Source organism: Electrophorus electricus, chromosome 22 (genome assembly GCF_013358815.1).
Source record: "Electrophorus electricus isolate fEleEle1 chromosome 22, fEleEle1.pri, whole genome shotgun sequence".
NCBI classification, from domain to species: domain Eukaryota; kingdom Metazoa; phylum Chordata; class Actinopteri; order Gymnotiformes; family Gymnotidae; genus Electrophorus; species Electrophorus electricus.
This window is the reverse complement of record NC_049556.1, coordinates 6892350-6918674: the sequence shown is the minus strand read 5'-3', so window position 1 is coordinate 6918674 and position 26325 is coordinate 6892350. Positions and strand designations below refer to the sequence as shown.

The 26325-nt window shown below is 42.3% G+C and overlaps 1 protein-coding gene across 4 annotated transcripts in view; it reads left to right on the top strand.

Moving 5' to 3' along the window:
* Positions 1-92: 92 nt before the first annotated feature.
* si:dkey-151g10.3 (serine/threonine-protein kinase WNK3) overlaps positions 93-26325 on the top strand; it is a 47695-nt gene continuing 21462 nt past the window's right edge. For 3 of the 4 annotated variants that reach the window (XM_035521338.1, XM_027016477.2, XM_035521340.1), the window contains exons 1-9: positions 93-602; positions 7064-8186; positions 20928-21100; positions 21330-21550; positions 21925-22082; positions 24622-24710; positions 24809-25028; positions 25525-25852; positions 26066-26193. In XM_035521338.1, the coding sequence (XP_035377231.1) occupies positions 7497-8186; positions 20928-21100; positions 21330-21550; positions 21925-22082; positions 24622-24710; positions 24809-25028; positions 25525-25852; positions 26066-26193 (2007 nt within the window). In that variant the 5' untranslated portion in view covers positions 93-602; positions 7064-7496. The remainder of the gene's footprint in view (positions 603-7063; positions 8187-20927; positions 21101-21329; positions 21551-21924; positions 22083-24621; positions 24711-24808; positions 25029-25524; positions 25853-26065; positions 26194-26325) is intronic. The other variant, XM_035521339.1, reaches the window with a different exon arrangement.

The following is a 26325-nucleotide window of genomic DNA, read 5'->3' as shown; positions in this document are numbered from 1 at the left end:
TATAATACGCATGACTTGATTCGTGTGCGATTACGATAACGTGTCGAAATGTGACATGTTTACCTTATTTAGCCAGGAGTGATCCTGGCAAGCGCGAGTACGCGACCTCACGCGGTTAGTCTGGCGGGTGCGCACGCTTGTGCGCGTGAAGCCCGCGTCTCCCAGCTGCCGAAAGAGAAATGAGGAGAGGACGGATGGTGCATTACAGCACTACCACAGTACATCTGCCGGCATTGTTTTGTGACATATCTGAAGCTGAAAATAAATTATGCCTTTGTATGGGTACTGCAAAAGTGCACGCTGAGCAGTTAGTGAGCGTTTTACGCAGCTCGATTGTATGAGAATCATGAGTCTGCGTTCAATAGGGATTTTCAGAGTAACGACGTCGCTTAAACAAGGGAGCTAACGCTTATCGTTTGTATCCAAGAAGTGTACACATTACACCGAACCAAGGTATTTAATCCTTCATTTTGAATATTTAATGGAATGTTGCCAATTTCATGAGCCTATCAAATAATGAGGTATAAATCGTAAGCATTTCACTTCTGACCTGTCTGGCTAAATATAAACACAAACGGACGGACGGAAGACGCCTCACACCGGTGAGTATAATAAACCCGCATTAACAGAATCCCTGGCTGACGTTAACCGGCTAACTAACACAACGCGGTGCTGAAATATTATTATTATTTCAGAAGGGTACCGTCAGCGGGCTTTATTGTTCAAACCGTATAGTATTTATTTATTTTTTTGCATTCTTCCTCGTTTCACTCGTAAGATTATATCATTTAGTTACCTGGTTGATTAGAACTTGGTTTTTCATTTGATTCCTTTCGAAAATTCTAGGGAAAAAAAGGTCCGATAATTTATGATTTTTCGACTGGCCGGTAAACCATCAAATATCGCCAAGGCTGTAAGCTGGCTATATATATCGCTGGGTACTAGCTGACCTAGCTAGCTAGCTAGCTAGATACATAACCTAGGTAATTGTTGTCGTAGAATTTATTGCCCATTCGAATATAGCCTTGGGCTCATTAGGTAACTCAGTATTTTGGATTTTATGAAGCACGAATCTTTCATTAACTGTGAGCCGAGGGACTTTACGATTGAGCACGAGCTTTTTATTTACCGTTCAGCGTCAGGTTGTACAACGTCAGCGTAAACAATCAAAAAGGAAGGATATTTTCAGTCTGCCTTAAAAAGCTTATTTGTAGGTAAGTCCGCTCAAACAGGTCTTATGTGCATTGCGAGTTCAGTAAAATTAAAATTTACCCGACTAGTTTAGGCCCACTGTAGCACGTGTGAAAATAGCCATGTCGTAGGAACGTTTTATTTTACGGTATTACCTAACTAATATAGGTGCTATAACTACACTTAATTCCAAAAATGAATAACCGTTATGAAAACGCCAAGTACAAAGGTAAGTGGCTCCATATGGAATGAGAGGACAAAACACTACAAACTCGTTTAGGATTAAACTCTAGCCAAAATAGTAAACCATTACGAATCTGGGATCTGTAATCCAGACAACAGTCTCACCTGGATTATAGTCCAGATCTTGCTAAATAGAGGCAAAAAAAAGTAGCTCAAATGCCTCTCATGCATTTGAGATTAATTTAGTGTGTATTGCATCTCATGTGCTTGACCTGGGTTGAGCCACATTTTCAGACCCAGCAGTTTCTGGGTCTTAATATATTTGAATAGGAAGCGCAAGACTCCCATTGTTTTGACATTACATTTACATTTACAGTGTGCATGATGAACACAGGGTGAAACTAAAGGCACCAGTCATCAGAAGTGGCATCAGCCATTCATTGTACTGAAAATGAGGCTATGGGTCCCACATTTGTGGGATAATATAGGCTACAGCTGATCAAAATTGTATTTTTCAGAGCACAAAGGAATGTTCCTTCTTTTGAAAAAATAACTGACATGATTTGCCCAAAACATGCACTGTTTAAGATACTTAAACTGTGCTTCAAATTAAACTATAGATTGTCAGCATTTCATAGCAAAAAGTGTTCAACAAAAAGTTGTAAATCCCTTGGTAAACTTGTGATTAAAATCACACTGTTTGGCTGTGCTTTGATAATGAGTCATTTAGTTTTATGTTTATGTTTCATATTCCACTTTCTAAACTAGTTTAATTTATGAACTTGTGTCCTGTGTTTAAATTTTTGTGAACCTGGATAAAATTCAGAACAAGAAAAAGATCTGAATCCATTTAATTGCCATTGGAACCGTGTATTTAGATGTAACAAAAAAAGATTTGCATATAAAAACGGTCAGTTTTTACTGTTATGCTATGTAGGGCAATAGTAGGGGCACAAGTTGATTCAAACAATTATAAATGGTATTGCCTCTTTTTTTTTCCATTGCTCACTTCTTCCCTAGCTCTCTCTCAGATGCTTTCTCACTCTCTCTTTTGTGTCTGCAGTCCTCTCTAATGTCCAAACAACGGTTTTATGTTCAGGCAGAAATAAAACTTTAGTTTCTGCTTTTACTCTGACGCATATTTTATCAGGAAAAATCCCCAATTCTTATTTGGGGAGAGCCTCCCCCACTCTAGATCCCACTCTTCTCCCGATTCTCCCACATCCCTTCTGCCCATCAACCACCCTACCCCCAACCCTCCAGTCTGCCCTCTCCCTTACACACACACACACACACACACACACACACACACACACACACACACACACACACACACACACACACACACACACACACACACACACACACACACACACAAAAAACGCCTAGAGTTTTCCTCTTTGTCTACCTCGGTAAAGCAGCAGAGCCTGCTCAGTCCTGAGGGATTAATGCGTGTTTGCCGGTGAAGTGAGAGATGGGGGGTGGTCAGAGGCCGAGAGGGATTGTTCATGTGCACCGTTTGTTGTGTTTGGAGTTTGAGAACTCTGCAGGAGTAGTCCACACTCTGTGTGTGTGTGAGGTGCAGGAAGTGTGTGTGAGAGGAGATATGATGCACAGTGGAGAGCTTCTGAGTAGGGATGGGCAATATGGTTTTGTTCCTAGTTGTTCAATGTTTTGTTGCCTTTTTTAAATATGGCACTACTGTTTTACTGGTCAGTTATGTCTGCTCCAACCTGTTGACAAACCTCGGAAAAACTGAATAATGTAATATTTAGTTACTTAAGTGCCCACGTGTTGAGAGAGAATATTTCTGCCACATCATCCACATGTTTTTCTGATTAATGAGCCACCTCTGTACCATGTTAAGAGCTGAGATCTTTAAATCTTTATGAAAAAGTAATGCCACAGAGCTACCTGAGAGAGCCATGTCACTTTTAAAACCTGAATAGGGAAAGTGTTAACGTATCATGCTTTGCATTCAGGATAACAGAAGTACAGCCCATATTCTAGTCACACTAGGCACACCCATTTCTCTATTGTGCTCTGTTAAAGAGAGCAGGTTAGGCAGGGCTGCGGATGTCCTAGTGATTGTTTACTGGGATCATGTCATGCATAGTCCACTAACAGGTGTATCTGGAAAAGACTCGGCTGATGTTTTAAAATGGGGGGAAAAAAAAGAAAGAAACTGCAACGTGTGCCCCTGGCTTCAATTCAACACAACAGGGCGGAGTTGGTCCTGTGACTGCAAACTGGCAATATTTGCCCACCAAAGACCAGGAGGATAAAAGGCTGAAAAGTGTAGAATCTGTCTGCACAGTTCCATTAATATGTTCAGTGTGTTGACTGGGTGTTGTATGGAAACAACCCCTTAACCCCATGATCTCAGGAAAGAGAACAACTTACTTGGAGAGAGGGGGAGAGACATTCATGAACACGTTCATTGTTCTGCAATAACGCTTTTCTTCCCATTTTTCTCCCAATGTTGTAATTTATGCCAATTCCCACCCACCAACTTGCTAACTACCAACTGTGAAGGGTGCAGAAAGCACATGCTTCTTCTGAGAAGCGTGGCACCAGACACCAAGCACCACTTCTTTTTGAACTGCCGTCCATGCTGTAACAGAGGGCAGACCATCACACTGCGCGAATAGCACTTATCTGTCCTCGTCAGCAAGCATAAACTCAGACATCCACAATGGGCTAGGATCAGAGTGAACAACGAGGTAGAGTAATGCTAAGATTATAAGTGAATGTTGTGTCTTCTATGGGAACTCCCTGGTCTGGGGACACAATTACATAAGCTTCTTTTTGAAAGCAAACTTGAATCCCCAATTTGCATGTTATTTAAGATGACATGTTGCAACATTAAGCCAAGTAGTGATCCTGGATATTGTAAATAGAACTTGCTTATATTAAGGCAGTGATGCATGAGTATTGGCTGTTATTTTTATTGTTCTGATTATTGGCATGATCCAATGAACAGCATAACGGCTTAATACACCGTAGAACATCCTTGGTCTACAGTTATGTATTGTTTTACTACTGTAGTTTCAGTTTCTGGCCATTATATCTCATAGCTTATCTTCCCCTTTCTCAGTACTCATTCAGCCCTCTAAGGCATATCCTTGGTTGTTCAGCATTGCCTTCAGTATGAGAGAGCCATGCTTTCAGCTTTTGAACTTCAGTATCTGAGTTTGGTCTGTTCTGCTGTTGGACTTTGGAACCCTGGCATAATAGCTGTTATGGGTAGAACTTGAGTTGTACAGTGTCCTTACTAAAATCCGTTTGTATGAAGGTGCACATGAGTGAGTATAGTGCCCGGGTAGCAGGCTGATCTTAAAACCCAGCTGTGGCCTGTGTCAGAATAAACAGGAGCAATGTCTATATGTATATATGAATATTTCTGCTTAGTATTTGTCTAATCAAAGAAATTTGGACACACTGCATTGCCTAGTTGGTAGTCAGCTGACACAACTGCTAAAAGCTGCGAGAGAACTCCCTTCCTTGGAGATTTTCCAACGTGATACATTTGTATGGCTGCAAAAAATATCATCTTTTATTCAGTATTGTAATTTATCTCTCAGTGTTTGCCTTTGCAATATGTCACTTAGCCCTCACTGAATTTGTTTTGTGTGTTTTGTGAGCATTGTTGCCCAACTTCAGGTGTTTCATATTCCTATTCTGAGTGTTTTGATGAAGCAAGACATTTATATAATGCAACCAAAGTACTCAGTGTAAAGTAAAACCATGTCACAAGGCTTTACCATGAATGTGCTTAATATATTTCAAGACATATTGTAATCACTGTATGTTGCAACATAATCGCAATATGATATTTTGTCCATACAATGTACACCTAATGCATCACAGGGGTACATTTGTGTCCATTATAAATGTTAATGTAGTAGCCCCTCATCAGGAAAGATGTCACGAGGTCACATGGTTTTATCAGTCTCTGCCATGATAAAGCTCATCCTCAGTAGCATTATGTAATTAAGCCTAGTGTCTACCTCAACAAAGGGTGCAAGAGCTGCGTTTACTGCTATAAATAGCCTCCTCTACTTGTTGAGGAGTGGTCTGCTGTTGCAGACTGATGTACATTATCAGCCGGGGGACGGATACACAAACGCGTCAGATGGACAGGGACAGCAGAAGGGCCAGATAACAATGTCACCGGAGGGAAGGCAGAGGAACACTGAGACAGGAATGCAGACACGAGACAGGTTGAGCTAGACACCGAAAGAGTCAGACAGAAAGAATTTAATAGGGAAGGGCTGAGACAAAAGTACAGGAAGAAATTTTGGGTCGGAGCAAGAAAAGCAAACCATTGTATGGGTGATGAATAACTCCTTGAATTAGTTTTGTGAGTAAGGGGGCCGGCTCACTGTGACTCAGTAGCATTGGAATATTGCTGACCACCATTAATTTGCTTATTTAATGGATGTGTTCTGCCATCACTGATCTATGCCTTTCACTCCAGATCAATTTTGCAGCCCGTCTGTTTATGAATTATTCAGTTATTCGAATCGTAAGGGCTCTGACTCCATGATCTATTTTTAATGGATGATGCAGTAAGGGAATCCTGGTGTTTGCTGCCTTTGTACTCAATTATGGAGCCTTCTGAATTTTATGAGAGTCAAAACCAGAATTTTATGAGACAGTCAAATCTGGGGCTTCTAATCTGATGTGGGGCTTCTGAAGAGATCACACTTCTTGATGGCTTAATTAGGGGATTAGGCTAGTTAGGTTACCATCATAGCACCCTTACCAAATATTCAATTAGTGTGCAATGTCCTCAGCCTCTGCATCCCCTTCAGTCTGAATTTAGATAAACGAAACATCTTGGTGAATTATTTTCCCTGCACAAGTTAACTCAAGTGCCATCACTGGCATATTTACACATGTGGTGGTGCCAGCGCTCGAGCGCTCCTGTTGAGTCACCGGGGAGGGAGGTGTGGCGTCATGAACTGCAGAGGAAAGAGAGGAGGATAGTATCTGCAGAAGCGATACCAACACCCAGGCCTAAAAGAGCAGACAAGGATTTCAAAAGAATTGGAGTTTGTAGGTGCGTCACCTTGATGTTGCATTCTAGCTGTCGTAGTCAGTCGTGACAGGGATGGGGCCAGTCATGCCAGCTTTCAAGCGTCTGGATGAACAATTGACCATAACGTTAGTGATGCTCTTTTAGTTGCTTTTTTTTTTTTCCATGTGGAAGAAGTGAAATTATTATGTAGCTGTAACTGCGCCTTCCATTGGTGGTTCGGTACTAGTGTTCCTGCTTCCATTGGTGGTTCAGTACTAGTGTTTTTGCTTCATTTGCTCCCTTCCTTTCCTCCGTTACAGCTGTGTGTGCAAGTCGAGCTGTAGGCTGTAGTTAAAGGGGAAAACAGATCAGCTTGTCTAGCCTTTTGTCATCCTTTTCCCTCCTGGTGGTTGTCAGATTCCACGTAGCTAATTATATTTGGCAGAGAACTCGACTGGCTGTGGGAGGCAGTTCTTTCAAGTTTTGTTTTCAAAGCTATGTTTTCGTGTTATATGCAGCTTGTAATATGTAAACCCGTACATTTGCTTGATTTTGAATTTGCCCTCTCTTTCCACTATCACAATTATACAGTTAGCTAGGCATGACTGGATATTAGACAAACACAAGACGTGACTCCTATTAAAGTATCTCTTTTTTCTGTTGTAGGATTTACCTGAAGATGCGCCTTGGTCTTTGAGACAAGACTTTCTTGCTGTGCAAGACCTTCAGTTATAGTTATTTAAGTTTCAGCTGTAGCTTTTGGATTTTCAGACACCATATTGCCTTTCTCCAGAAGGAGCTGCAGACCGGAGATGGAGAGGAGTGTATGGACTGAGAGCCAACTTAAATTAGCAGAACATATAAGCGAGTGTCCTCCCATTTCTCTGTGAGTCAGACAAACCCAGAGCGAGAAGAGCGTCAGGACAAAGACATCCAGGGGGTTTCGTTTGTCCCACAGGACCAGTGGTGGATCTGGAAGGAGTCTTGGACAGATCCTTGTAAGCGTTAAGAGGGTTACCCACCGCGTGAGAGAGACGGGGTCAGAGGCAGAGCCAGAGCGCGGGAGGGGCTGGCGGGAGAGTGGGAAAGGACGTTTGCTATGGCGACGGACCCTGGAGAGCCCACTGCCACGGAGGAGTCATCTGGAGAGAACGCTGACGGGGAGAGGAAGGAGAGGCAGCAGGAGAGCCGGGCGATGCCCAACGGGATGCACAGCGCGCTCTCTGACCTCTCATCTGACCAGCCTCACGAGAGGCGAGCGGGCCGAGAGGGCGGTACAGGAGCAGGGGAGATCGGCGAGGAAGCGGACAGCCCTGCCGGGCCGCGGCCTGCCCTCAGCCCGCCTTTCCCTGGCTCTGGTGGGCCTCAGCCGAGGCGCGAGAACAAGCGCTTTTTCCGCAAGAGCATGGAGATCTGCGAGGAGGACGACCACTTCGGGGAGGTCCACGACACCTCTCATAGTGCGCCTCACCTCGAACTCCATGGCTCGGACTCGGTGTTCAGTGGTGGTGCCCAGCAGCTGCCCAACGCCACTTCTGCAGGCCTGCGCGAGGATGACACACACACGGGCACCCAGGACACCGAGAAGGACGCCCCTATGGTTCCCGTGCTGAGGGGGAAGGAGCGTGAGCGCGAGCAGGAGGAGGAGGCAGAGATGAAGGCTGTGGCCACATCACCCAGTGGCCGCTTTCTCAAGTTCGATATTGAGCTCGGCAGGGGGGCCTTCAAAACTGTTTACAAAGGCCTGGATACAGAGACGTGGGTGGAAGTGGCCTGGTGTGAACTGCAGGTGAGTGGTGCTTTAGGATGGTCTGATTAATAAGCACACACAAATTTGAGTTGCCTTTCTGCTGCTGTCATTAATGGTAGAATATTACAGTGACAGGATTTTTATTTTTTTTTAACATGACTCTGTCATCATTAATTATAGTTCAAATGGATTTTGAAAGTGCTTTTATATGGTTCACCCACAAAAGGATGATCATGCAACCTTGAGCATTATATATTTATTTAGTTAGTATCATGTATTTATGCCTAAAAGCTCTTGTCCACCCGGCATGAATCGGGGCACAGTATCTTCAGATTTTGTGGCCTGTTTGAGAAATCTTAGCCTCTTGTGTCTTTGTTTTCAGTTCAAAGCTTTTCACAGTGGAGTGCCTCAAGAAGGCGATAGAAAGGGGTTTCAGAAGTCGAGCTGAATAGCTCTACAGTTCATGCGCCGAAATGATCCGTGGGAGAGCAGAGACGAGCCTGCTCACCGTGCAGTGAACTACAGTGGCCATGTGGCCCACAGTAGAGCTCTTGTTTTTGATGTGGGGTTGTTTCTGTTCCTTTGTGGCCCACAGTGCGTTGCATTTTCGAGGAGCGCATGCAACCGCATAATCGATTGGGGGGGGGGGGGGCATAGTTGATGTCAGTGCATGTGCGGTCACGACTAGATGCACGAGCATCATGTGGAGGATTGATTCCACCGAACTGCATCACAGTAGTTACTGGGCCCAGCGGGGCTCACAGTGCTCTGAGGCCACGTGTGTTTTTAATCCTCTCATGACCATGAAGGACACCCTGAATGCCCTGACACCACAATAGCCCCAGTAAAATGTTCGTCAATCAGGGCTGTATGCAGAGGCTAAAAGCAGCTAGTTGTAAAGATTTTCAAATCAGCTTACAAGGGCTGAACTGAGTGCAATTCATAAGCTCAGACTGGCTAATGAACACAGCATGTTCTCTCAAAGAGAAATTTTGGTCCTACAAGAATTTTGGTACTATGAATGCTGACATACTGATGCTTGTTTTTTAGCGTTACCGTGTATGAATCATATTCCCCATTTGTATGATAATGATTAAGGCATTTATTTCCTATTATTGAAGTCTACACGGGACACTTTGGCCTTATTGAGTTAACACAAGGGAGGTTATACATAGAACAAATGGGATGTTGATTTAATGCGTTTAATACAGTTGTGGGATGAACAGGAATTTTGCCCTGGTGGCTTTTTGCCCCCTGGGATTGGGCTAATGAGACAGAGTAATGGTTAGAACCAGAGGCCGAGCATGCTCAGTGCTCTGCTGCTTGGGGAGAGACAGAAGTGGTCTAAAGAGTTGCCTGGGAGAACAGGCAAAAGCAGTCCTATACATTGTATACACATGCCTTGGCTGGCAGTGAGCGATTGTGCTCCTCGTTAACTACTTTGTAAGGACCCTTTTTCATTATGTAATGGCAGAGGTTTTTTCCACTGTTATCCTAGTTCCTTTCTGAGCTAGTTAGGAAGCTTTGCTTTCAAGGGCTAGACGGTCATATGCTTGGCTCGGAGCTAATGGCACGCGCTGGCTCTGGCAGAAGCTCTGTGGCTGAGGGCTGTGGGCACAGCCTGCCCTTCTCATTTCCTCCGTCAGCCTGCTGCTCCAGATTAACGCTAGCAGCCACCAGCTAGCCTCCATGAGCTCATTCTTAGAGCCACTGGCTCCAGGTACAAATACTGAAAGCCAGAGCGTTGTATTATACCGATGCCAATGTAATGGGTTTTTTGTTTTAAAAATGATTAAGCTTTAAAATGAGCTGCTTCAGCACTTTACTTAAAGAGGAAGTTCACCTCGTTCCTTCACATTTAACCTCTCTGATGATTTATTGGACAATTTCTAAACACTTCAGACGGTTTTTAGATTAATTAGTTAAATCATTTCTTGTATATAAAAGTTAATTCAAATAAAACTGGCTCACCCCCCTCATCCCCAGTGACCTTCAGTGGCAATATACATGTTACGTATATTGTCTACACATGCAGACATCGAAAGAAATGCTCCCACTTTGACAAAACGCCTTCTCAGAAAAGTATTCTGTAATGCTATGTTTTTTCTGACTTTGTGCTTCAGTAAACAACACCATCAAGGCTCCTTCTTGAATGTTTTCATGTCTGCAGACCGCATATTGGTGAAGAGTATTGATGTGATATTTTGATAGGGGTCGATATTAGCGTTGTCATGCCGTATCAGTTTGTAACATATTTCAAGGAGATGCTTGTAGCCATAATTGGCACAAAGCTGTGTCTTAACAGAAAAGGTGAAAATAAACTCTTTCCTGCTGATGGGGAATTTTCAAAACTGTTGCTAATCGCAGAATGAGCAAAGGTAACTAAAACAAATGCCAACAGTGATCTAGTTCCGCTGGTACAATTTCTGATTTTTAACCAATCAAGAGCGATTAGTCCTGGCTCCACCAACCCAAAACAAACAACAACAACAAAAAAAACGTTTACCACTGTGACAAAAGACAGGTCTTGGTTTTTATTGTTTTAATGGACTTATTTTCATAAAAGATATGTTTTGAGGAAATTAATATTGACACATCAATTAACATTCATATAGGGCAAAGGTAATCTCATAAGAATTTAATTTGTCAGTCAGTCATGATGAAAAATATATTATTTCTTTCTTTATTTTAATTTTTTTAAATTGATTTTTTTCAATTCTATTGTCACACAAAAACCAACCAAAACCAGAAATATCACTTACAGTGTGAAGGCATGTTAAGTTAGTTTCTTTAGAAAAGAAGTTATAATTATATTGTAACAGTTAACCTCTTGTGATATTACATTAGTAACATAATCATTTCCATTTGTTATCACCTGACCTGCTTCGATTTATGTTCTTAATCTAGAAGAAATTCAATTCTGTTAGATTTGTTATAGAATCAGATCTCTAACCACTACTAGCCATCTCTAACCACTACAGCTGTCAAGAAGGAAAACCACACACAAAGCAGTTGCTACATAAACATACCTTGAATACATGGCTTACCCTGGAATCCTGTCATGAGTAGTTTTCATCATTTCATCATCAAGACTGAATTTTCATTGGCGTCCACGTTATTCACAACACCAGGGATGGGCCTTCAACCTCATGTGAGACACAGACCTTCAAAAGAAGAAGCGGAAGCTAAAGTTAAGAGGTCTGCTGCCCTGGCACTGTGCCCACCATGAATACACAGACACAAAGATCACTCGCAGACAAATCAAATGCATAAGGAAATAATGTCAGAGACTGACTGCTCCACAAATATTCCCCTGTGCCCCTTGCCAGTTCAGAAAAAGGAAGGAGACATGTAGTATAAATTGAGGGAGAAACCGTGAAGCAAAGAAGGGCATAGTTGCTGTTGCATTACACACTGCTCTAATGAGCTCCTGTGAACCTGCCATGAGAAAGGTGGAAGAGTGAGAATGCGTGTGAATGATGAGCCAAATAGAGGATTAACATGACCTCACTCCCAGGAGGGACAGTCGGGGTAATTCTACCTTTCCACACATGAACAGCATGGTCTCTCCATTTTTCTCTCTATCAAACACACACACACACCATTGACAAAAATACACCGAAATGCCTGTAGGCTGTCTAAAGCTATTGGTTGATGTTTCATGGCTTATGAAATCCTTGTTAATGAGCCTAAACAAAAGCACTATTTAGAAATGACAAAACAATGAAGAGTTTACTGTGAACTGTATGATCATTACAACACGCTTGTAATACTCCTCTGTATTCTGAGAACATATTATGTAGTACACTATGTGGGCGTGGGCTGTAGTACTGTCTCAAATGACGGCTATGTAGTCAAACATTTCCTTGTTGCTTTAAGTACGTCTCACACCATTGTTATTGGTATTGTCATGGAACGAACAGAATAGTGTTCTGTTAGTACTTTATTGAAGTGTGTGTGTGTGTGTGTGTGTGTGTGTGTGTGTGTGTGTGTGTGTGTAGATAGATAACTAGAGTAAGAGAGGGAGGTGGTCAGTCAAAAATTGTTGTGAAGTACACTAGATTTCCAGAGAAACAGGACATGTCAGCCAGAGGTCCTTCATCAGCTGTGCAAGCAAAGTGCTTCAAGGCAAAAGTTTAAAAAGTAAAAATAAAGGTCATCTCCACCAAAAGGACAAACTAATTATGACCAACTGATGCAACTACATTTCTTAAAGAATGTTTGTTTCAGCACAGGACAGAAAAAAAAAGATTGCAGTGTTAAGTAAGTTGTTTGCACAGAGTCTCTGCATGATTGCTGTGTCTCTTAAATAAGCCGGATGCACACATTTTTCTGTGGAAAACATTTAAGTGTATAAGGTATCTTAGGTCTAGGTGCTTTTGTTCTGGTGCTATATTTTGCAGTATACACCCTGAGAAATATTACATTTTATATATATGTTTTATTTAGATGGCAGGTATATGAAGATTGCAGGGATATTTTTAGTGGAATACATAGCACATTTCAGGCACTTTCTAAATGGAATGCCCTAACACTGTCGTGTGTGAATCAGGATGTGCTGGATTATTGTGTTTGTATCCGATGCTACCACATATTTTGTAAAATTCGTAGAATTCATAAAAGTGTCCCTCAGACAAACCTACGTTCAAGTACACAGAAAGGCCTTCAGACCTTGGAAATAGCTCTACTAATGCAGCTTGAAAAAATGGGAACTCCAAGTTCGTAATGTGGCCACACTCTCTGCTCCTACTCCCCCCTCTACTACGTTCTACACAGCTCCCTATATTTCAGTCATGTTAACGTTTGTAGCTGTAACCAGATTCCCCTTGGTGTAGCCAGCTGTGTGAATTTGCTCTGGTCTTTGCAATGTGAGTGAGTATACACAGTGATCCAGGGAGTTAATTACAGTGGATGCATGTCAGGATGGAGCAAAAGGCCTGCATAGACAGAACAAGCCAGGCAGAAACCCAACAGCAGGCTGAATGCATGCAGCCCAGACCAGATCTGTCTGGCCCAGCTCAGCCACAAACACAAGCCTGCTTCACCCCTAGGTTCACACACACTTCAGCGGAGAAAGCAGAGCAGGGCGCCTTCACTGAGTGCTCATCCTACACTTTAGTTCACTTCAACACCATGGATCAGAATTCATATTTCCACAATACATTACGCTGCTGAGTGTGTTTTGTAACATGGCTTACAAAGATATTGAAGATATTATATGAAATGTTTTACTTTGAAAGCTAAGAAATAAATTATCATTAAACACACATGTAACGACACAAACATTCCTTGATTACATCACATGGCAATTTCTCATAACTGCATAGATTTTGTCAAACCATCTTTTACTTTGAACTTTCTACAGATGCATGAACAGACAGGGGTCTAAACTATTTATCATAATCATTCTGTTCTGTTTTCTACCAAGTCTAGAGTAAAAATTCAACTAACTGCATTATAAGATGGAGTCTGTTTTCTGTGGTATTGTGACTGATTACAAGATGGAGTCAGTTTTCTGTGGTATTGTGACTGAAACCACTCTCAAATACTATTACACTATTACCAGACAAATGTTGGGCTTATCCTATAATGCATTAGCTAGTTAACATGACTTTAATGGATTGGAATGTGAGTCCAATCATCAGAAATGGTCTCCTGATAGGGCACTGCAGAATAGAAAAGGTAAATTGGCAACAGATAATTAAAAACAATCTACACTAATAATTTTGTTTAAATAAAGTGGTGTGTGTGTGTGTGTGTGTGTGTGTGTGTGTGTGTGTGTGTGTGTGTGTTTTGTTGGTGGTGGTTTTTTTTTTTTTAGTCTTGTTAAGTCTTTGTTTAAGTCCAGTTTCTACTGTAGTTTGATGAATGGTAACTACTATCCTCAAAAAAGATCAACACAGAAATGCCCACCAAGCGAAAAAGACAACAGCCAATTAACACTGCCTTTCTTCATGCCGTATGCCTCTTCGACACTATCTAAAATGCATTTTGAACACTCTGAAACACTTTCAGCCCTGATGCCAACTGCTCTCGCCTCCGTTGTAATTGCTTTAAGGTTACTCTGAGAGCACATTGATACACAGTGTAACTGCATCTTACAAAGAGCAGAGAGAAGGTGGTTCAGCATTAATGTGCTCCGTGGACTGGACATGCGTCAGGGTTCAACATAAGTAATGACCTAATGGCCTTGGGTCAGTAAAACATATGTTGGGCAAGTATTGGCCAGAGATTGGCCCATGCAAGCCAGAGACCATGTTTCCTTCAATGACAGTCATGAGTCAGTTCTCCGGTGATGCGAACAGGCTGAAACTGGTTTCTCAAAAATGTTGGATTTCCAAGTTTTTAGAAGACGAATGGTAGTATAACTACATTCCTCTGCATTTATTAAATAGCACTTAACAACATGGCTATCTAGGGTAGTAATTTAGCCTCGCCAGGTTAGCCTGCAACACTAAGCTAATATCCGACCTTGTTGGCCGAATGGTAAACACTGAACATCAGGCTTCATTCTCTCACTGAGATGAAAATAATTGAACTTAGTTTAGCAATAATAATCTGTAATAGTGAGTGATAATTCAAGTGTGCAATTCAAGTGAAATGTTTTTTTTCAAAACCAAGAATGTCAGTGTTTATAACATTTAAATCCACCTCAGAAATCAAAAGGTGAACTTGTGCAGGTCATAATGCTCAAAATGTGATATTTGACACATCTTAGTAACAGATAGAAGTGACAATCTCTGACATTTAACTCTGTTCAGTTAAGGCATATATCTAAGGTTTTTCCTTTGTTTAATTTTCCTGCATGTCAAGGAAAATCGGACATTTTTATTGCAACTGCATAAGAAGAGAATTTATTGATCCCCAAGGAAATTTCAGCATCACAATACTGTACAAACTGCACAAGCGAAGACACATTAAATCAGAATAAATAGGGCAGGATTATAGAAGTGAGTTACAGAAGTACAAAATAAATAAATACACCTGGATATTATAAGAGTTAGAAGGGTCTGTATAGATATATAAATTATGTACATGACTTATGCAAGAGCAGCCTTGGAAGGTGTTCCAAGGACTGCAAACATCAGTATTGCACAAAGAATGTATTGCACTAAGAAACATTAAGTGGTAAAACCTGTTACATGATAAAACATTATAACACAAGTGATAAATGTCTATACAGATAAATGACTATGTACATACAGTACATTATATAATCATGAGCTGAAAAGTGATTAGTGCACTAATGGAATAAATAGACTCCTATTGTTAATAATATTTTACTGTCGGTTTCACTTCCTATTTATTACTGACAAAATTGGTCAGACTAGAGTAGAAATAAAGTGAATTTAGTAACAGGTCAGATAAAGTAACAGTGAAAATTAGTGCATCATTATAGTATAAATGATGTAGCTTGGCACAGTTCAGACAGCAGGAAATCAGGAGGGTCCCTGCAGTGCGGAGACTCATTATAGAGTCTTATTGCAGTGGGGAGAAAGCTCTCATACAGCGCTCACACAGTACTGCTGTATTAGTCTTCTGCTGAACGTGCTTCTCTGTTTGTCCACTCTGGTGTACAGAGAGTGTGATGCATTGTCCATAATAGCCAGCAGCTTATTAAGAGCCTGTTCCTCTGCCCCAACCTCCAGATTGACCACTTTGACTCCTACAACAGAGCACGCCTTCTTGTTCAGTTTGTTTGTTTTACTCTTGTTGACGCTGTTGTGCCAGGACACAACGGAATAGAATATAGCACTAGCAACAACAAACTGGGGAAGGTCTAAAGGAGTTCAGTGCATTCTCCAAAGGAGCTTAGTCTCCTCAGAAAGTACAGACGGCTCTGCCCTTTCTTGACACTGCACTGGTGTTAGCACACCCAGGTACTTGTAAGTACCAAGAATGTCATGAGTGAGTTGGAGTGTCATGTTTAGACTTTTTTTTTTTAGATTATTTTAGATTTTACTTTTAAACCACATACAGATTTCATATTACTAAAACAGCATTATATCTTTTCAGGGATTAGCATGAATGAGACCCTGTCTCCATCTACAAGATGCTAAGAATTTGATCCATACTTTTTTTTTCTTGACAACTACTGCAATGCATTGCTCATAGGAACAAATAAACCTCAACTTGTGCCATGTATATATGATAAATAAATTAACAGTTTTATGGAAAAGCTTTTTGTTAGGGCTATTTATTTATTTATTTATTTATTTGCTCTAAAGGGAACTGGTAAAACTCTACTGTCCCAGGAGACCACAGGGACGAAACATTACGTTGGACACTGCGTGTGCTAGCTCTCTTGGCTTGCTGGCAGTGCAGTGAGTCCCAGTCATGCTGACCTGCTGCTTTTTGAGTTATAAGGGGGCTCTGGGTCAGGAGCCAGCTCCAGATGAATCACTAGACTCTGCCTTCTGGGAGCTGAAGTCCAATTTGTAGGTAAAGTAGAACAGTATTCAAAACTATCAAGAATATTGAGTTTCACTGAATTCCCAGTTCAGTCTTGGCTCGTTACCCCAATCAATGGCAAATTTATCAAGCAATTTTTTAAAGAATTGGTTTTCAGATGCAGTCTTAGTTTGTTTTCTTTATTGATAACTAAATATACCTTTTTTATACCACTGCTTTTCACAGTGTTCCGTTTTTCACATCTAGAATTTGATTCAAAGTAGAATTCAAATAGAATAGAGTAGAATAGAAGGGTCCACATTCCTGTATATCCTGGCTATCTTGGTGTTTAAACTGAGATCCTGGGAACTGAATTCTGGATTGAGCTGTAAATGACATGAGCAATGAATGCTACAGGTTATCTGGTGAAAGGAAACAAATACAGCCAATCTCTTGGATAAAATGTAGAGGCAGAAAGTGGATATGTCATAGATTACAGTAATCTAATCTGGGCAAACATCTGATTCACGGTCCCCAACTGCTAAATCGCTTCCAAAATACACACACACATGCGTACTGTACACACTTTCTCTTTGCATGCAGAGTATAGAATTGCCCATGACTCGAGCTGGTGGATATTGTGTTCCCTCCACATTGCTACTGTACGGTGCATGATGTTCTAACATGAGCTCTACACTCACTCCTCCTCCATGCAGAAGGTCCCTGAAGACACATACAGCAAAAGGATTTTAAGCGGGCACAATTAACTTGCACATCCCCGGGGAGCCAGGCATTCCATTAGGCCTGCATGTTTACAGTGGGAGGAGAAAGAAGAAGCAGGAAACTCATACTTCGACTGAGAAGAGGAGGCATGTGATAAGACCGGCTTGTTGTTTGGCCGTCTGACCGGCGAGCCGGCCTTGGGCTGGCTAGGCTCTGTGCAGACTGAGTGCTCACTGTCCGGTGTCAGGTAGACTCTGCGGGCTGTTTGCAGAAGCCTGAGCTTCTGTAGTCTGTGTAGCACCAGTCATCTTGCAGCCCTCAGTGTAAACACAGCTTTTATGGTAGCTTGAGCCTCTCTGCGAATTTTAAATTAAGCTTTCCAGCAGCCATATATGTCACACTGAGCATTCTCTTTCCTACAGAAGGCATGTTTTTTTTAAACAAAAAGAACCTGTTCACTTGCGCTGCAAATGCAGGTCGGTTGTTGCAGGCAATATCTGGCCCTAGCGATCGTTTAACTGACTATCTGTAATCTTCCCTCACTAAGGGCTTTCTCCTGGACACCTATGGGACAAGTACAACGGGCCTCCTGGATCCACACTATTCCCTCTTTCCCTCCCCCTTTTCACCCTCTGTCATCCTGTCATTCTCATGCTTTTCCCACTTCCTCTCTATCCTGGTTAGCCCTTTATTTCTCCTTCTCTTGTGTCTCCTTCTGTTCATCCTGGCTGTGCTCCTATATATACAGCCATTCCTCCTTGGAAGCGTTCTCCAGAGAATTAGAATGTTTTGTTTACATTCTAAGATATGCTTTCTATTAATGGGAGTGTGTTATGGTGGCTTGGATGAATTGCATGTGTGCTTGTCTCTTGGGCCTGTTCTGTGCATGTGTGTCTGTGCATTTGTGTTTGTTTGCATTTTTGGGTGTACTTCTGTGAATTCCTCTGGCACAACATGACTAATACTGACTAATTAAGACACTGTTACTATAATGTTAATCATTATTAGTGCTGGTGCCCTCAACTTGACCAGGGCAGCTGGACACCATGTTCTAGAAGACAGTGGCACCGGAGACTACATTTAGAGAGAAGACAAGGTGCAGACAAGATGGTGGCATATATATAAACAGGCACACAAATGCTGATGCACATCACACACACACACTCACACTCACACTCACCAAGGCACTGCCTCACATGGTGCAAGGTACACGGAGGGAACCACATGCAGACAGGCTACTCAGGCAGACAGCATTGCAGTGTAGTGTGCAGACACTCACAGGCATAAGCACTTCAACAACAAATGCAGAGGTCAGCACTTGTGAGCCAGGCTCCAGGAGGCACATATCGACCTGTGAAGAAACATGGGGTGCAGTTTGAAAGAGGAGGGTGCAAAAGCAGTACCCTAAATCCACTGACCCCCCCCCCCCAAAAAACCCCCCACAGAGTAGTGGATGCTGAAACAGAATCTGAGATGCTGTAAAAACAGTATTTGAGCAGTGTATTTGAATAGTCTGTTTGAGCAGTGTATTTGAATGGTCTGTTTGAGCAGTGTATTTGGTCTTTTTGAGCAGTGTATTTGAAGGGAGGATATGGCACAGTGGGGTGGAGAGAAGGAAGGAGGGTTAGCAGTGGAGGAGGGAGGAACTTCAAAAGGCTCCAACTGAAATTTCCACAAAAGGACATGCGGCAAATCCGTGAGACAAATGAGAGAGATATTATTAATGTACGTAGAGAGATGTAGAAAAGGAGTTTACTGAGAGGGAAACATTTTATCAGACAGCCAAATTATTCACTGCAAAATGTCATACAGACATAAAGTCCATCTTTCTTCCAAGTTTTGCACATATAGGCATGTCTGTGTTCATGTTGTTATAAAACATGACATCCTGACTCCCTTCACATCTCTTTTTGGTAGTGCTGTTTTAGCAGGTGTTCATGGTCTCTTGAACTCTTTATCGCTTTGACCTATGCAGGTCATGCTAAACCAATGCATGCAGTCACTAGAGGATAACAGGGTCAAGGGACCACAATGTATTATTTGTATTCTGAGCATAGTGGCTAAATTTGCCAAATGGCCCTGAAGCACAAAACAGATTGTCATTGCCTCTGCTGCTTGGCAATTTTCGCGTTTAAGTTTTGCTCAGAATCTGTGATCACACCTTTAAAAGATTTAGCCATGGTTATTGGTGACATAACTGAGGGTGACATGTTCCCAGAATTATGAGGTTTGTTGATGCTTTTTTTTTTAGCACCTTCTTTTTTTCTGATGCTCTGGTGGAGTTCCTGGCTGCAGAAGGTATGACTCTACTATCAGAAAGTAAGTGTGATGCTGGCAAGAAAGAGAACGTGAACTTTAAATCCTCTGCTGAGACCCTGAGGAGGAATTTTTATCATCATCATTGTAATGAATCATGAATGAATCATCAAATGAGCTAAACTCCGTTCATTTGTGTAATTCTAATCAGAAGGTTGCCAGAGGTTTCAGTGCTGATCCTAGATCAGGCTTTCTGATTAGAGAGGTTTGATACATACCTTTTAACAATCATCAGTCACTTTCTTAGAAACGCCACTTTACCGACATATAGCATTATTGTAACAAGATAAGTCAAAAAGTGGCTGGTGAGTGTATAACACAGTCCACTCTAATTTGTGTGTTATGAAGTAACCCTAACTCGACCCCTCAGTACACAAGGTAAGCTTGATGTGAATGCTATGAAAGCTGCTCTTTGCATCGCCAGCTTAGAAACGATGAGTGACTGAGAGACGCATGCCCCTGTGTGAACTGGCTACCAGCGGTGCCTAGTGTTGACATGCATGGCTCTCAGCGCCAGAGAGGGGATCTGTGGAGCATCTGCCGCTCTGGAGCAGAAATGCACTTTCACGGGCAGCCACTGGGTGTTGCCTTCTTGGTCGCACAATTGATCTTTGCTGATGCCATCTGCTGGCCTGTAGCGGTACTGATCACAGAGATGGGATTCCATATCTCCGCTCAGGTACCAGCTGAGGTTGTACCAGGTTTTATGCTGGTGTTGTGATCAGATGCAGAACTTTGCTGTCCCCTGAATACTTAACATCCAGCACCCAGCACAGCTTCACCTGGAAAAAAAATATGCACAGTGTAGTCAAAGCTGGCGAGGCTTAGCAGGTGGCCACTGGCAGGTAGGTAGGCAACTAAGTGTGTTTGGGAGGGTTATAAAAATAAAGAGGCATAAAGATAAAGGAAATTCTCTCTGTAGGCATATTTTTACACATTTTAAAACACTTCCGGCCGGCAGCCCTGCCTTGAACCTGCACCATGAGTTCTTAATAATGCATGAGCTTTTAGTCGTTCGATTGTGTTCTGCAGTCATTCTTTAAATAATTCTTACATTAACTCACAAGAGAACTCAGTTGTATTTATAAATCATTAGTGTGATTGATTTGGTGGAACAGAAAGCCCAAGACGATGAATGATATCATGCGTAGCAAGACCCTGGGCCAAAGTGTTACTGCAGAGCTTCTGCTAGTATACTGTGGGTGTACTGTAGTATCCTGTCTCTTAACCTCATAGTCATCGCTGTCTGGTGTGCTGTTTTTTGCTGCTGCTGTTGTTGTTTTGGTTTTTGGAGGGGGTTCCACCCATCTCCTCTGATTATGAGCATTGTGCATGTGTGGGCTGTTGCAGGACCGGAAGCTAACGAAGGCAGAGCAGCAGCGTTTCCGTGAGGAAGCAGAGATGCTGAAGGGGCTGCAGCACCCCAACATCGTGCGCTTCTACGACTCCTGGGAGTCTGCACTCCGAGGGAAGAAGTGCATCGTCCTGGTCACCGAGCTCATGACCTCGGGGACGCTTAAAACGTCAGCACTCCACCTTGCCTTCGTTTGATGGGTTTTTTTGGTTTTTTTTTTTTTTTGAATGATTTCAGTGCTGCAGGTTATTTATACTCTGGGGACTATAATAAATTCAAGACAGTGCCTCAGCCACTCAGCTGTATGTGTATACGTATAGTGCTTTTTTTTTTTACAGATCAGCCATACATAGGCATAGGCCGTGTTGTGACTGTTCTAATGCCTGTGTACCTTACAGCTACCTAAAGCGCTTCAAGGTGATGAAGCCCAAGGTTCTCCGTAGCTGGTGCCGGCAGATCCTGAAGGGCCTGCACTTCCTGCACACGCGCACGCCGCCCATCGTGCACCGCGACCTCAAGTGCGACAACATCTTTATCACGGGTCCCACAGGCTCGGTTAAGATCGGGGACCTGGGCTTGGCCACGCTCATGAGGACATCCTTCGCCAAGAGTGTCATTGGTGCGTCTGTGTCTTGGTTGGCTAGCTCAAATGCATCACACGTGTTGTTTCTGTTGTTGTTGTTGTTTATGTGGTGATCATGCTACCCCAAAAGTCCACTGCAGGTTGGAGGCTAGCTCTGTCACATTAGCACCCAATCATTAGTGGTAATGTGCCGTGTCCGCAAGGCTCATGGACCAGTGGAAGTCTGTACTGGCATCTTGTCTCTGTGCCTCTTCATATCCATCAGAATCTTTTGTTGTTCATCTTAAAGCAAAATGTTAAGAAAAAAAAAGTAAAACAATAAGAATATTATTAGACTGTTTTTTTTACAGATAACTGTACATTCTGTCTGTTGCCACTTTTGAGTCATTGCTGTGCCATGCTGTGTGCAGGTACTCCAGAGTTCATGGCTCCAGAGATGTATGAGGAGCACTATGACGAGTCTGTAGATGTCTATGCCTTTGGCATGTGTATGCTGGAGATGGCCACATCCGAGTACCCTTATTCTGAGTGCCAGAACGCAGCGCAGATCTACCGCAAAGTCACCAGTGTAAGGCTTATAAGCACCAAACAATAGAGACAGTCAGTAAGAACAGCAGAAGATCTGGTAGCATTGTGCATTACACATCCACTGTAACAGTATACAAGTATACCAGTACTTACAGTATAATATACTGTAAACACATTGATACTGTGCACATGCATATTGTATGGAGCTATTTTCCTGCCAATAGTCGAGAGTTTTTTTTGTTTGTTTGTTTGTTTTTTTAAATGCGAGTGGGATTCATGTAGCACTCATGGATTTCTTTTGCTCACAGGCAAAATGTACATGCGCTCACTCAGATTTACACTGCTCTCGCTCAGATTCACTTTGTTCTGCTAAAAGATTGCTTGTGCACACAGATATATCCTGCTCTCGCATGAACTTGCTCTTCTGTGCACTCAAATTCATCCTGTGTGCTCGTGAATCTTTTAATGCTCTTGCGCTCGGGTGTTCACCTCTACAACTGCCAAAAGTCGTCAGCCAGTCAGAAAGAAGATTTTGACCAATGACATTGTTCCTGTTGCTCCTCTTCGTTCTCATTGGTTGGGAAAGGCATTATGAGCACATTTACAATGTGTGGCTTGCTTCACCGTAGCCCCAGGTAATGTGATTAATTACTTTATTTTTATATAAATATATAAACTTTTTTTTTTGTTATGTTATTATGTTGACATCACACTTTTGACCTGGAAGTGGTGCTAAAGTTGCCTATTTTCTGTCAGCTATGAACTATAGCCTGTATTGTAAAAATTGTTTCATCAGCATGGCAATGGCTATAGTGATGTGTTTGGATAGACAGTACATGATAAAATACAATCATTGCAAAAAACAGGATATTTTGGTGATATCTTGTGTAAGGACACAAAATTTATGCAAAAACCTCCATGTCTCTGATAATTTGTGATTTAAATGTCAAAAATGCATTTTTGACTAATGTAATCTTAACTGCAGCCCTAATCAGATGTAAGGACATGACTAATGCAAGCCCCCATATGGGTTGTTCATAGTTCTTGGTTAGTTTAAAATGTATACTTTAACAGGATGGCTCACTCGATGAAGCAACAATTTACTGTAATAAGTTGTCACATACGAGCAGACAGACACAGCAGCAAGAAATGGCCAGATTATTTATATTTTGGAAAGAATTATTGTAGTGACATCTGACTTGACAATAACATATGGTAGTGCTGGTCTTATTTTATGTTCACTTAATTGTAAAATTTGAAAGCTTATATTTCAAGCATAATTCTTTAATAGATGGAGGGGTGATTTGTAAGTGAGTGATTTATAGTATATAAGCCTGACTGGCCTCTCAGAAGTATCAGTTAATGCAGAAGTAACAATATGTTACAGTCTTTACAGTAAATATGTGTTTTAATTGTTTACTTCACAACTGTGTTGTGATTTCACTGATCATTTCGAGGCTATTTTCAAAAGTCTCCACCTGTAAGGGGCCAATGACGCTGATATAGTCAAGGGCAAGACCAGATGCAGAATTGCTGACAACATAGTGCAGTTTACTGAACGACCCCTCCTAAACTTGCTGTCTAAGCAAGCATTGTAGGATTAAAAGAGTATAATTATTACCCATACAGGTTACAAAGACAGAACACATTATATTGCTAACTACATTTATCGTATTGTTTGTATATCATCCAGACATTCACTTACTTTATATAGTTATCACAGGATATAATGTAACCATATAGACATATATGTTTTGCCATAGATATGTGACATGACTGTAAATAAATGTATTCCATATGTCATCTGCAGGACGTAGCATAAACTAATTGGATGGGTTATTGAATGGGTTATGTTAGGGAGAGGTCTGTGTCGATAAGGCTGGCTTGTTCCGATAAGGCAGACAAATCTGGGGATCTAGGTTAGCTGTGTTTGGAATACCAGCTTTCTATATAAATAAAGCATATTTAAGTATATCCTCTCTAGAGGATGTGTAAAGTGTTTTGTAGTAAAATAAATAAATAAATTGTGTGTGTGTGTGTGTGTGTGTGTGTGTGTATATATATATATATATATATATATATATATATATATATATATATATATATATATATATATATAGACAGATAGATATATAGATAGATAGATAGATATAGATATAGATGATTCACGAGCATGCTGAATAATTTTAAGTGCACAGAAGAGCACATTTTGCAAGAGGAGGCTATATATGTGTGTGCAAGCAGTTTTGTAGCAGAGCAAAGTGAATCTGAGTGAGTACATGTACATTTTGCATGTGAGCAAAGGAAATCCATGAGTGCTACGTGATTTGTGCTCTCGCATTTTAAAGATGTGGTCTTGACTATTAACAGGAAAATAACGCCATAATATTGTAAAGCAATACTGATACGTACAGAGGAAGCACAGAGCAAATCTACTGTACACAGTAGCACTGTGTTGATGCCCACCGTTACTTCACGTATTACGCTGTATTTAATAGCATAGTTGGACTGTAAGAGTGTTTGTGTAATGTTACTGATGAACTTTGGAAAGAACATGTCTCTATGTCTCTCTGCTGCAGGGGATCAAGCCAGCCAGTTTTGACAAAGTCATCGACCCGGAAATCAAGGAGATCATTGAGGGCTGCATACGGCAGAACCGAGGAGAGCGGTAAGTGCTGCCCCCGGCCCGCCAGTGGCTGGCGGGCCTAACCCACATCGGAGTCCCAGAGTGGCCTTTTAATTCGCCATGTCCACCTTTCCCCTCAGGCTCTCCATCAAAGACCTGCTGAACCACGCCTTCTTCGGCGAGGACACGGGCGTGCGGGTGGAACTGGCTGAGGAGGACTCGGGCAGTCAGGACTGTCTGGCCCTGCGCATCTGGGTGGAGGAGCCCAAGAAGCTGAAAGGCAAGCACAAGGACAACGAGGCCATCGAGTTCAGCTACGACCTGGAGAACGACAGCGCCGAGGAGGTGGCACTAGAGATGGTGAGCAGAGGGAGGGAGTCCAGGAAAGGAGGAGAGAAAGCCAGAGATACAGAAGACGGTGGCTCCATACGAGGTCACCTGGCAGGATTGGGATTTGTTGCAACTGGTTTATGCTCAACCTGTAAACTGTCCTGAATTACATCCTTACATTCTTACGTGGTTACTCTCCCACTGTATGCCGAACATTCACTGCAAGATATTGACCTGATTTATTTGACGATGATACATTTTCAGCCATTTAATAATGGCTGTGAGTAGTAAGTAGGTAGAAAATAGCGGAAAGCACAGCACAGTCTACTCCACTGCAGTGGAAGGTTGTCATACCTACTCTCCCTACAGTGATCTGTATTATTTCAGCCTGATCTGAAGTTGTGTGCAGTGTGTCAGTCTTGCTTTAATCTTTCTACTCCTCTCTTTATATCTCTCTTCTTTAACCGCATTTTACTCAGTCTCTCTCTGTTCTTTCCCTGTTACTCTTTATTTGTGTGCTCTCTAGGTGAAGTCAGGATTTTTCCACGAGAGTGACGCGAAGGTGGTGGGGAAGTCTATCCGAGACAGGGTGGCTCAGATTAAGAAGTCCCGCGAGAGGCGACGGCAGCAGCAAGGCCTGGCTGAGCGGCGGGACTCCTCTGCCTTGCCCTCCCTCACAGGTGGGCCTGCCTCTGGGCCCACCCAGTCTGCTGTTGCGACCGCCCCAGGCCCAGCTCCTGCTGCGGTTCCTACAGCAGCTACTGCGGTGCAGGGAGAGGCAGAGGAGCTGCCGGAGGTGGAGCAGCATGCTCGCCAGCAGCAGATCCAGGCCAGCGCTGCACGGGGCCCCACAGGTACCACACAGTCGCCTGGGGTTATGGATCAGGAAAATCACCATAGTTTACCTGTGCATGATAGTTTTCAAATTCAGACAGTCAGACATGAACTTGGTTCTTACTCTGAATGTGTCTTTGCCATTGGCACCAGGTGCATATCGAGTCTTATTTTGGGCGGGTGTGTAAATATTGATGGTTATGTATATATCCTTGTTCCTTTCACACTTTCAGAGCTGGATAGCCTCTGTGCAGTCAGTGGAGAGTCATTTGTGAGTGGCCAGAGCCAAGCCTACCTCCAGACAGGAGATTCAGGGAAGCCTCGTGCTCACCCTCAGGCCAGCTACCCCACAGCAACCTCTGTATGTACTGCCTTATGAAGAACCACCATCACTGACTACATGACAGTCTTACTGAGTCTTTTATATGTATGTTTTTATAATCATAAAACAGGTGCTCAGAAACCACCACTCTCTGCAAATCTGACAGTTTTA